Source organism: Scyliorhinus canicula, chromosome 8, assembly GCF_902713615.1.
Source record: "Scyliorhinus canicula chromosome 8, sScyCan1.1, whole genome shotgun sequence".
In the NCBI taxonomy this organism is placed as follows: Eukaryota; Metazoa; Chordata; class Chondrichthyes; order Carcharhiniformes; family Scyliorhinidae; genus Scyliorhinus; species Scyliorhinus canicula.
The window spans coordinates 112507117-112520479 of NC_052153.1; the positions used below are offsets into that span (position 1 = coordinate 112507117).

At 45.2% G+C, this 13363-nt stretch overlaps 1 protein-coding gene across 3 annotated transcripts in view; it reads right to left on the reverse strand.

The window, feature by feature from the left end:
* Positions 1–10252, reverse strand: part of kcnn2 (potassium calcium-activated channel subfamily N member 2) — a 208224-nt gene extending 197972 nt beyond the window's left edge. For 2 of the 3 annotated variants that reach the window (XM_038805074.1, XM_038805075.1), the window contains exons 1-2: positions 9222–10112; positions 8868–8963 (exon numbers count right to left, since the gene is read on the reverse strand). In XM_038805074.1, coding sequence (XP_038661002.1) covers positions 8868–8963; positions 9222–10112 — 987 coding nt within the window. Of the gene's footprint in view, positions 1–8867; positions 8964–9221 lie in introns of all 3 variants that reach the window. The other variant, XM_038805076.1, reaches the window with a different exon arrangement.
* Between the last annotated feature and the right edge of the window lie 3111 nt (positions 10253–13363).

Genomic DNA, 13363 nt, shown 5'->3' on the forward strand with positions numbered 1-13363 from the left:
AGCTTCAGGCAGATTGGTGAGGATGAGGTCAAGTACGTTTTTCCCTCTTGTTGGTTCCCTCACCACCTGCTGCAGTCCCAGACTAGCAGCTATGTCCTTTAGGACGTGGCCAGCTTGATCTGTGGTGGTACCTCTTGGTGATGGACATTGAAGTCCCCCAGCCAGAGTATATTCTGCACCCTTGCCATCCTCAGCGTTTCCTCCAAATGGTATTCAACATGGAGGAGTAACTATTCATCAGCTGATGGTGGCCGATATGCGATACTCAGCAGGAGGGTCCCTTGCCCATGTTTCACATGAACCCATGAGACTTCATGGGGTCCAGAGTCAATGTTGAGACTCACAGGGCAACTCCATCCTGACTGTATATCACTGTGTCACCACCTCTGCTGGGTCTGTCAAGCTGGTGAGACGGGACATACCCAGGAATGGTGATGGTGCTGTCTAGACATTGTCTGTAAGGTATGATTCTGTGAGTATGACTATGTCAGGCTGTTGCTTAACTAGTCTGTGAGACAGCTCTGCCAACTTTGGCACAACCCCCCCAGATGTTAGTAAGGAGGCCTTTGCCGGGTGGACAGGGCTGGGTTTGACGTTGTAGTTTCCGGTGTCTGGTTCATGCCAGGTGGTCCATCCAGTTTCATTCCTTTTTGTGTTTTGGTAGCGGTTGAATACAGCTGAGTGGCTTGCTAGACCATTTCAGAGGGCATTTCAGAGTCAACCAAATTGCTGTGGGTCTGGAGTCACGTGTCGTGGAGACTTGGTGTAGATGGCGGATTTCCTTCCCTAAAGGACACTAGTATATGCTGGGACCTTTTTTTTGTCAATTTCACTTGGAGACCGGTCAAAGTCCTGTCGGGGCCTTTTATTTACACTTGCTAACTCCTTTTTTGAAGGCTGAGGACTTCTCTTCTTTTTGGTTGAAGCCCATCGGCGCAGTGATTGCTGCACCTGCAGACTCTGCTCTGGCACTGCGAGCGTGTCAGTTTCAACTCTTTGATTTCCCCGCTGCAGCTCTCTTAGGTCATTTTTTTTTTAATGCATTTTTAAAGCATTTTAAAGCATTGCATTCTGTGTTTTATTTTCAAAGAAACCTTTGAGAAACGTTTTTAACCGGAAGCTCCACTTAAAACAAAATTAAAGCCACAGCTTCTACTACTTAGGGTTGTCTTCTTTTTTTTTTGCTAGACGTTTTTAAACTCCGTCGCAAATTCAGGTTTGCCCTGGCGCTCTACCACCACCCCCGCCCCCCCCCCCCCCCCCCCCCCACCACCACCTCGCAGTGTCTGACAATATCTCAAATGGGTCTATTCACCCAGAGAGAGGCATTTGTGTAAGTACTTTGTTTTTAGATTTCAATTAAAACAGGATACTCAAGTGTTGGGCGAGAGGCATTGTCCTGATAATTTTATCCTCACCGCCAGATGTAATTATGCACTTCCACTTACTTGTTTTAGAAACACAAAGGTGTGTATTAATCAGGAGAATGTGCAGCAGCCAGGCGGGTGCCCGTGTGTCCCAAATGTCTCCTGCCAAGGAGAGCTCCACCCACCTGGGATGGTTACCCTCTCTTGAAGCCCAATAGGTCCACAGGCCATGTGGCACATCCTTTAATCGCCACACCACTGTGAACTGATTCTATCGTTCCTGTCTGCAAATAACGCTATAATAGAAGCCAAAGTAAACCAGAGTCCTTCCGCTGTACAGTATACCTCAACAGTTCACAATTAGATTAAAGTACTTTGATTGCCAGTCAACCTTCAATGCGCCTAAATCGCTTTCCTGCAAGGGAATACAACTTTTTTTTGTCGGTTGGGTTGGCAACAGAACAAAATACAAGTCTTCAGCCGCCAGCTACCTCCGCCCACACACTGCGGAATGAAGTATGCAACCAGAGCAGACAGCCTCAGAGGCTCCAGATCATCGCACTAAGCCAGGGATATTTATCAACATAACTAACAGATCAAATTACAAATTATCCTCATGGTGACAAGATTCGGGACGAAGTATGTTAAACATTTAAAATATGGAGGATAGCTCATCACCTTTCCCATATTGTGGTATATGTATGGAAATGTAATGTTACATGCCAGATCCTTTAAAATGTGCGTATTTCAGTTGAAGAATTTGATTTATTGTATAGTTTCGAATAAAGTTTCTCTTATTGTGCCCTATGTCCACAAGATGGATCTTGTGCAGTGCAGGATTGTGTGGCGGTCACATCACCATGATGTAAATGGGTTCTTATTGATTTCATGTTAATTTTATACAAATTCATATGAAAAGGCAAATGGTGAAACTTCAGAATTAAGTCTGAAATCACCCCTGGCTGCTTATCCAGGTGGTGTTCTCAATCACCTTTCACCAACATCAGTTGAAACTTGTGGTGCCCATTGGACAAGACTATTTCCACCATTTAGTCTGTTGGAAGTCTTCGGTCTCCAGAGTTGAGAGGATTCGGATTTATTCCAGTAACGTGAAGCGAGGAGTCAAACGAAGGCTGTTTGGTGCAATGTGTCATCATCTCTCTTCGATCTCAGACCCCGTTTCACAGTGTGTAAAATATATATTATCCTAACTGAATGCATTTATCGGTGTTGCCGCGTATGTTAACCGCTCAAATTGTTTGTTTGGATCACCATCAATTCTGAGCTGAAAATGCTTTAAAAATCCCTGTGACTGTACGGAATTGAGTCAGAAAGGATGTGCTGAAATGTGTATCCAGTCTTCCTCTCCCGTGCATTTGGAAGTAGCAAGTACCCTTCTATGCGGTTGTTACTAATGATTCTATTGTAAAGGAAACAAGGCAAGAAAAAAAATCGATAATAATCGCTCCCTGTGACCAAGTGCTATCTAACTTGAAAGAAATGTGATCCCGCTGTTGAAGATGTCACTGTATGAAACATACTGAAAGCACAGTATACCTACCACCTAAAGCACTGCCCACTCACTCCGTGCCACCTAAAGTGTGAATTACAACCTTCTTCCACACAAACTATAGCTCCCTCAACTCAGAGGTCTCGAATGACATTAGGAGAATCTGGCCCAATAGACGTATATCTAACCCCCAAAACGCAACTGATTTTGTGAATTCTGAGCAGCACTCTAGCTTATTGAAAATTAACTAGATCAAACTGACCAATGTCACAAGATCACCCCGTTGTCGGTGACACTTTGAAATCTCCCCACATTTGCCCTGCTGTGCCATTCAGTGTCACCAGACAGCTCCATACTCCAGCCCTGTGCAGCATGAATAAACATGGTTTATTTATACAGCTGCGGACCTCCATACGGACTTTCCCCCCTCGCTTTGTACTCTAGCTGTCAGCTCTTTGCCCAAGTGTAGCTGTACCAATGGTACTCCACTCAAGTAGTAATTATTTAGGCGTGATCCCAGACAATGAGGAACAACACGGTGTTCAAATGGGGATGTAGAAATGTCACAGATGCCCAGAATCACGTCTTTGCTTTCAGGGCTACACAGGCGGTCAGATACCAGCTAATGTTCCCATTTCTTTTTTTTTAATATAATATTATTTACATTTAAACAGTGTGCCCTTCTCCAGGCTGTGACACTATACTATAGAGGAATTTCAATAGATAAATGTACAGGTGTGTGTGGTGGGGGGGGGGGGGGGGGGGGCGTGGGGGGGGGGGAGAGGGGGGGCTGTTTTTGTGCCCCCGGCCTTCAGTTGCTGCCACAGTAATATTTTGGTTGTATTGCAACCCACTGGTCCTAGAACCCCCCCAGGGCTGTTTTTGGCACCCTCCTTGGCCTTGATGTTGCAGTCGCGGGTGTCTGCACTGCTTGTCCTTTCTGGCTCCCTACTTGCCATGTGTTTTGCTTAATGTTCTCCTCCTCGCCTCATCCTTTCCTCCCCACTTCATCCCCCCCCCCCCCCTTCTATCCCCCCTGCCCCTGCCTACCCTTCCCTCCTCCTTTTCTCTCTCTCTTTCCTTGCCTGAATTGTTTCTCCCCACCCCGTCCCCTTGTGTATTGGCTGCGGGTCATGAACAGGTCTTGGAACAGGCTGGTGAATAGTCTTCAGGAGTTGTGGAAGCCTTCCTCTGAACCCCAGGTGGGGTATTTTATCTTCTCTTGTTTGAGAAAGTCTGCTGTTGTGATACCCTGAAGACCATCACTAGTGGACACGGCTCCACCCGCAATCCCACAATCTTGGACATGGCCTCAAAGAAGGTCGTCCAGTACCCAACAAGCCTGGAGCAAGACCAGAATTTCTAACACAAAGGGTCTATTCCAATTGAGATTAGCTCACCCTGCACAGATTGGGAAATTTAACCTCAAAATGTTATCCTCTGTATGACTGAATTTCTCCAGTAATATATGAGGGAAGGCATGTCGGGCATCCACTTGCATTGACATAGTATCGTTCACAACCAAAGAACATCATAGTATTTCATTATCAATGAAGCACTTTAGAAGTGCAGTCACTTCTTCATTCAAAGGCTGGGAAAGGTTTGGAACTGTCTCCCACAAACAATAGCTGAAGCTGTTGTTAATCAGTTGTTAATTGTAAATCCAAGATAGGATTTTGTTAAAGAAAGGTATTAAGGGATATGGGCCAAAGACAGGTATATGGAGTTAGGCCACAGATCAGCCATGACCTCATTGAATGGTGGGACAGGTTGAGGGGCTGAATGACCTAGTCCTGTTCCTATGTTGTAATGTAGAAAATGTAGCAGCCAATATATTGAGCCTCATCTACACCAGGGGAACCCCAAAATGTGTTTTTAAATAAAGTATGTTTAAAATAAATTAAATGCATGTGTGTAGGGCATGTGTCAGATAATCTGTATTTCTATGAAGCATGTACATATATCATAGAGCAAGAAAGGTTAATTAAAGTACACAGCGCCTTTGGGAAAACAGAGATTTTTTTGTTTCCAACCCACTATTAGTTTAGATAATGGCAGGGGCATCATGGTGGCACAGTGGGTAGCACTGCTGCCTCACAGTACCAGGTAGCTGGGTTCAATTCCGACCTTGGGTGACTGTGTGGAGTTTATACATTCTCCCCATGTCTATGTAGGTTTCCTCCGGCTGCCTGCCATTTCCTTCCACAGTCCAAAGATGTGCAGGTTAGGTGGGTTGGTCATTGCCCCTCAGGGTGGGGTTACAGGAATAGGACAGCGGATTGGACCTAGGCAGGTTTGGTGTGGACTCGATGGGCTAAATGGCCATTTCTATACTATTGGGATTCTGTGATCTCTCAATCAGTACGGACCAGGCTTCTCCTTAATATGGATCTGTTTAATACCCAGCCATTCCCACAACACTACGTAACACTTTATATATAGTTCAATGTTGTTGAATCTGAACTATAAACAAAAGAAAAATGTTCAATAACATTTTAGTGTCAAGACTTCGGGCAACTTAATATTAGGCCAGAGCCTGTATGCCAGCAATTGGATATTTAAATATTTGGACCATAAGATACCCCATCAGGAAATTCACGTGAAAGAGAATGCCACTTTTGCAATCGAATTCTGCAATGCATCGTGATTAACTTGGAACCATTTTCGCTTTATCACTGTCATTCTATTGATTTCTGTTAAATATTTTGAAGTAAGCTACTGATTGGAAAACCTCATTTGTGTGGCAGGTGTAATAAAGCGGCATCGAGACAGAGTCTCTGAGGACATGGGAAGTGGTGCCCTGCTTGAGGAGTTACTGAACTCTGCTGTATGATGGTGCTGAGTGAGCACTAAGAGTGGAAAGTGACTTCCCCTTAACTCCGCTTTTAGTTTTGCATTCACAGTTACAAATTATTTCAAATCAATCTCTCAAAATCTGAATCAAAATTCCAATGGTCCAACATGAATATTTGCAACCAAACGCAGGAACGAATTGCGAAATGCTCACATTAATCCCAATCATGATAACATTTTAATGTTTGAAGGGTCACATTTCATCCAAATACATTCAACGAATAGATGGTGAAAGTCCGTGACATGGCGCCTCGCTCTGAATTGCTCTGACTTGGAGAAATTCTAACCTGAAGGCATGATGCGATTTGCGAAGGCGAGCGAGCAATGGGTGAAATCACTTCAATCTCTAAGTGCTGATTTCACACAAGAAATGTATTTAACCTGGACACGGTTTAGTTGCCGGCCTGCCCCTCATCGTTGGAGTTAGAATTCGCATCCATGTGTTATGAGCTCAATAACAATATCTGGTGCTCAGCTCACCCCTTGGCTGAACCTGCAAGACTGAAGGAGCCCTTTTCCGCTAGTCACTCACGGGTACTCTCTTCCCCTGTCCTGCATTCATCGCCAATATGGGTCAGACTTACTCAAAGTGGGAGAGTCGGATATCAGGAGGAAAGGCGGAAGTAAAGGATGCTAATCTCTGCTCAGGCTGCTTTATATTCCTTGACAGACCAGGCAACATCTATGGAGATAGAAGTTAACGTTTCAGATTGGCGACCTTCAATCAAAGCCCCAATGAGTTCGAAAGGTCGCAGGTCGGAAATGTTAACTCTATTTCTCTCTGTACAGATGTTGCCCAGCCAGGCCTGCCGATCATTTCCAGCGCTTGCTTTTCATTGTAGACCCCCCCCCCCCCCCCCTCCCCCGATGTGCGCCCCACCCTCGGCCGAATTCCCTCAATCCTGGGACTGCTCCCAGGCCATGGGACTGCGCCACACATTGGCCATGGCCGTCAGTGGAGAATGCATTGGATTGTAAATTGGGTGCAAGACAACACAACGGAAAAAGACGACAAAAGCTTCAGTTATTAGTTGTTTCCTAGCACACCTGAGCTCGGCTGAGCAAACCCAGCAAGGCACTCTCCGCACACACATTAAACAGACGCTGGTCATCCCGCGCCTTTTTACAAAAACAAAACGCATCATTTCACCACAACAAAACAGTTGTAGCAGAAGCCGCCGCCAATGTTGTGAGCTGCACTTTCTCTCACCCTTTCACCTCCAATTTAACTTATCCCTTCTGCTACCTGAGATACATTCACCACCACCCTCCCCATCCCCAGCCCCCGAAGCCAATGCTCAGTTGTCAATCCACTCAAAGCGACTGGATAGTTGGAACATGAACATTGATTCCATATCCGTAACAATATCAGGTTCATGATAACCCCCAGCATTGTCCGGGGTAACCCTATTCTCTAATACGCACTTTCTGTTTCATATTCTGAACATTACCAAATGTCATTCCTAATTCCAAATCCCTTGGTATTGCCCCTTTCATTTTCTAACCCTATCAGCTTCAATGTTGGAATATTATTGATAATCTCATCGTGAAGTTATTAATGCAGACATCTAGATATTTACGGTGCTAATTGGAACACCTATTTCTTAAATGATTGATTTCCGTGTATATAAAGTAAGTTAAACAGGGGTTTTCATGAGGAAATTGTAGCAATTTCAAAGTTAAGAGACACTATTTCATGAATTATGGCTTCCCCTAAAACACACCCTGAAATCTTGTATTTTCCATTATGCTTAGCAATCAATGTATTATAAACAGCAGAACTCTTTTCCCAAACAAAACGCTTGTGAAAACAGCTCAGATATACATCAGCACCTTTCAGGACATGTAGGCGGAGCGCTCGGCCGATTCAGAACCTATACTTTAATCATAACAAGGCTGCCAATCGGTGACAACATTCACACATATCTCCGAAAGGTTTAGAAAAGCAATTATGAAATACCTTAACATTTGAACAAAAAGTATTTTCTGAATTATTAAAGCACCATGCAAGCAGGACATTGATTAATCGGACCCGCTCTATTGCTGAGTTAAGAAATCACAGACACTGTTAAACACACAGCCAGTTATTCACATGAAGTGACATTTCCACCTGTGGAATAACAAAAAAACAAAGCAGCCCAATATCTGCAATTCTTTTACAGCACTCCCTGAAATATACATGTGTGCAAGTCAGGAATGGGAGGTGAATGCTGTTATTTCAGAAAGCCGGAACTATAGAGATCATTCTCGGTATAATTTATTCAAACAATGGACCTTATTTATCTCTAAATACCTCATTCTGTAATGTGGATGTTCAAATATTTTATATGGTGCAGACCAAATTTTAACTTGCATTTGTCGAATTGCAACGGTCTTTGCAATATGTGTATGATCATGTTTAGCTTCAAATATAGTTTTGTTCCAAAGCGATTGTTTTGGTGCCAGAATTATTGGAGACTTTGAGAGGTGCTAGTGTAGCGGTTTGCACAGTGCCTCTGTCTCCGAGACCATCGGAGTGAAAGAAGTCAGGAGTCAAAGCCAATCAACAGTTCCCCGCATCTAAACTCTTACTTCCTTGAAGAGAAGGGGACGGACAGCAGCCACATAGGAACGCGATCACCTGGAGGTTCCCCTCCAAGCCTCACACCACCCTGATTTGGACATTTATCGCCTTTCTTCACTGTTATCCTGGAATTCCCTTCCCAACAGGACTGTTGTGGGTGTCCCTACAACACATGGGCTGCAGCGGTTCAAGAAGGCAGCTCACCACCACCTTCTCAAGGACAATTAGTGATGGACAATGAACGCTGGGCTAGCCAGCGAATATTACACTGTGCTGGGTTGACCTGAGGAAACTACAAAATATGTTCGAAACAGGAGCAGGAGTACACGTGTTCTTAATATTCTTACTAGTGAATTAAAGGAAGTGTTAGTCTAATACAGGATATATTTCCCATCGCCCACATTTCAACTTTTCGGCTTTTTCCTGCTGAATTTGTGTTTAATTTACACGTGAGTGCACTGATATGCGTTTTGACAATATTTTTCACATCTAGGCTGTCTCATAAAATTTGATTAAAAACACTTATTAATCTCCCCTACAGAGTTACTCCTTTTTTTAGTAAAAATATAGTTACCTGAATTTCCCGCGCGTGGTATACAATGATCAGACCAAGCAGAATAATCGTAGAAAGGCTAATAAGGCATTTTAGAGCTAATGAATATAGCGACCCCTGCAATATAGAAGAAATATATTTTGAGTTTTGATTAGTGGGAAAAATAAACTTAAAGCAAAAAGTACGAAACCGTTATATTCAAAATAGAAGTGTGCATGCGACAATGTGAAGTTAAAAACAGATGAACTTTTACAATTGTTCTTTACCGCTAAAACACTAAGGCAGATGCACAAATGCACTACACATTGCTGACAAGGTAACTGCCTGATACACAAAAAGACCCTGAAAATCGCCAGTTTCTACACATTTGCTTACCTTCTGATAAGCCCCCCACGCAAGTTCAGTCTCAATGACCATCACTACAATCCCAAACATACCAAAGATCAAGGCATAGTCGCTCAATCGCTTCCTTTTCTCAAACAAAGCTCTTCTATGTCCCAGTTTGTAGCCAATGTTATTGTTTTTCTTTTTGCTCGATTTGCTGTTATTCCCACCATTCCCTCCTCCTCCCCCGGCACTGCCACCGTAAGAAACGGCCGTAGTGGAATTGTTCTGCTCCGGCTTGGACACCACGATCTCTGGGGCTACTGTGGTGAAGATGGGCTGGAGTGGCTGCGACTCCGAGTCCAGCTCATGGAGGTTCCTCCTGGACGAACTCAGGTTGCTGAGCGGCCGCATGACCCCGCCGTTGTACCTGCAGCTGCTCATGGCTATTTCAGTGAAGGGATTGCTCTCCCTGCGATTGCTGCTGGGGCTGGGCTGCCGGCACTGATGGTGGTGAGACTGTCTCGAAAAGCTGGCATGGCTGGCGGAGGAAGGTGAAAAGTCGCTGCCGTTTAATTGACTGCCTTGTCTGGAGGAGGAGGAAAGGGGAGAACCGGTCCTGAAAGTGAGCGGCGAGGAATTGCGGAGGAACAGGCAGTCGGCAGCAGTGGCATGCGGGCAGTTACATCTGATCCATTCGTCTTGCTGCTGCTGCTGGCTGTTGGTGCTGCGGTGATGCTGCTGCTGCTCCTGGATCCGATCGTGGAACTGCAATGGGGTTTCCATGTCAGAGCTATTAAAGCTGCAGGAACGGGCTGTGCACCCTGCGCAATGCGTTCTGGTCCGGATGGGGAAATCCTGGCACGAAGACTGGCCTATTCCGGCTCCCGTAGAATCCAGGCAACGCGTCCGATTGGTGGGGCGAACCAAAACAATCGGCATGATGTAATGTGGAGAAGAGGCAGCGGCGCCTTGCTGTGGGATTGGGATTGTGTGTGTTTCACTCCAGCGGCGCCTTGCTGTGGGATTGGGATTGTGTGTGTTTCACTCCAGTGCCTTGCTGTGGGATTGGGATTGTGTGTGTTTCACCCCAGCGCCTTGCTGTGGGATTGGGATTGTGTGTGTTTCACTCCAATGCCTTGCTGTGGGATTGGGATTGTGTGTGTTTCACTCCAGTGCCTTGCTGTGGGATTGGGATTGTGTGTGTTTCACTCAAGCGCCTTGCTGTGGGATTGGGATTGTGTGTGTTTCACTCCAGCGGCGCCTTGCTGTGGGAATGGGATTGTGTGTGTTTCACTCCAGCGGCGCCTTGCTGTGGGATTGGGATTGTGTGTGTTTCACTCCAGCGGCGCCTTGCTGTGGGAATGGGATTGTGTGTGTTTCACTCCAGCGGCGCCTTGCTGTGGGAATGGGATTGTGTGTGTTTCACTCCAGCGGCGCCTTGCTGTGGGAATGGGATTGTGTGTGTTTCACTCCAGCGGCGCCTTGCTGTGGGATTGGGATTGTGTGTGTTTCACCCCAGCGGCGCCTTGCTGTGGGATTGGGATTGTGTGTGTTTCACCCCAGCGGCGCCTTGCTGTGGGATTGGGATTGTGTGTGTTTCACCCCAGCGGCGCCTTGCTGTGGGATTGGGATTGTGTGTATTTCACCCCAGCGCCTTGTTGTGGGATTGGGATTGTGTGTGTTTCACCCCAGCGCCTTGCTGTGGGAATGGGATTGTGTGTGTTTCACTCCAGTGCCTTGCTGTGGGATTGGGATTGTGTGTGTTTCACTCCAGCGGCGCCTTGCTGTGGGAATGGGATTGTGTGTGTTTCACTCCAGCGCCTTGTTGTGGGATTGGGATTGTGTGTGTTTCACCCCAGCGCCTTGCTGTGGGATTGGGATTGTGTGTGTTTCACTCCAGTGCCTTGCTGTGGGATTGGGATTGTGTGTGTTTCACTCCAGCGGCGCCTTGCTGTGGGATTGGGATTGTGTGTGTTTCACTCCAGTGCCTTGCTGTGGGATTGGGATTGTGTGTGATTCACTCCAGCGGCGCCTTGCTGTGGGATTGGGATTGTGTGTATCTCACCCCAGCGCCTTGCTGTGGGATTGGGATTGTGTGTATTTCACCCCAGCGCCTTGCTGTGGGAATGGGATTGTGTGTATTTCACCCCAGCGCCTTGCTGTGGGATTGGGATTGTGTGTGTTTCACTCCAGCGGCGCCTTGCTGTGGGATTGGGATTGTGTGTATTTCACCCCAGCGCCTTGCTGTGGGATTGGGATTGTGTGTGTTTCACTCCAGCGGCGCCTTGCTGTGGCACTGGGGTTGTGTGTGTTTCACCCCAGCGCCGCTGCTGTTGCTGGCGGCCACTTCATTCATTCATTCAACCCGGTCTCAGTGACAGGGGTTGAGCCTCAATGTCTATTGTCACTGAAGCAACTGTTTCGGGGAGATCCCTGTCGTTAAATACAGCAGCTCGCAATAAGAAAAAAATAGGCTCTCTGTAGCAAAGATTTAGTGATTTAAAAAGAGGTGACTCTCTCTCTAATAGGCTGTGAAGAAATCCAGGAAAGTATTCCTTTCGGCATTAAGGCACGGACTGATGATCGGGCCGGGTGAAAGCAGCTCATCCTCGATAGCGACAACTTTGCTCGTCCCGAGAAGTCTGCCAAACTGCTGGAAGCATCACCGTCCTGTCCTTTCTTCATCGGGCACCATCGCCCATTCCTGCGGGAAACAACAGGTTCTGGATGAAATAACTTGGCGGCGGAGTGGGGGGGGGGGGGGGGGGGGGGGGGGGGGTGATAAAAATAAAACGCCACAGGAACATTTCAAATTCATCCGATTAAATTACATGAACTGATTCAAAGTTTCTTTTCGCTGAAAAAGTCTCACTTTAAAATATGGGTGAGGACCCAGACTTTCTGAATGAGTGCGCAGGGTGGCGTTTTGTTTCGAAGTGGGATCAATGTAGTGTGTGAGCCGTTTGGAAGAATAAAAAAGATGGCACAATGGCTACATTATTGTCTAAAACAGACCCAGAGTTAAACATTATCAGTGAATGGCTTTCCCTCTAATTTTGAACTCCGAGTATGTGTTCGAACCGGAAGTTTATTCAGCTCCTGGGCTTTAACTTGCAAGGTCTATTATTATATTAACTTTAAAATACGTTCCATACACCGCACCAACCCAAATTCCTTTGCCACGTGTGTGACATTCCTTTATCATATTTCATATAGTCTCCAATTTAAAAACATTCCCATTGGATTGGACTAAGACGCACTGCGCTGTGTGCCGTTCTGCACTTTGGTTGCTATTACAATGAAAAGAGAATTACAGACTCCCATTGAATCATCCCCCCGGGTTCGCCGTGTTTTGTCTTAAACTCTTCAAAATACTATGCTTTAAACTGCGGGGCGAATGATGACAGGGTAGATTTGCAGTTTTATTCAGTGTACAATCCAACACATAGGAATTGACCTACAAGGTGAAAGAATCATTAAAAAAAAGACCCTGAGCTCAGATAGGTTTCATTAAGTAATTGAATTTTCCGCCTGTGTCCGATTTCCTGAAATACTATTCATGGTCTCTCGTAAGGATCTATGAGTTGATTTTAGGTTTTTGTAATGAGTGACAATGAATAATAAATTTCAGCAGGAAATCCTCTCTATGCTATCTATAGTGAAGCCACAGATGCAGTCTTGGTTTTAATATTGAACCCAAATGCCGCAGTCTTCACAGGTAAACTATATTATACCACTTTTAAATTGACTAAACAAATTCTGTTTAATTATTTAAGTGAAGCAATCTAATACTATGTAATGTGTCTATAAATATGCAAAATGACTCCATATAAACCAACCTTTTATCAAGTAGCGGTGAAATTAAGTCCACTAACTTACTAGAATGTATTGGTGAACTTTCACATTCCTTGTGTTCTGGTGGAGTTCAGTTGGTGAGCCATGTTAAGTGTCTCAGTGTTTTACTAACAAGATGCTTCTCTTATAGTTGATTTCAGGCGCTTCATTTTACTGTTTGTTTATTTCTGTATTTCGAAATATACGATTAAAATGTTTCACATGCTGCATCAATGTGCAAGACACATATTATCTGTCCAAAAATATTATGAATCGGTTTCAGGAAACAGATACACAAGATCGGCACATGCTACTGTTCATGTTCCTTATTTAACTGCCACTAAATGTTTAAAGAA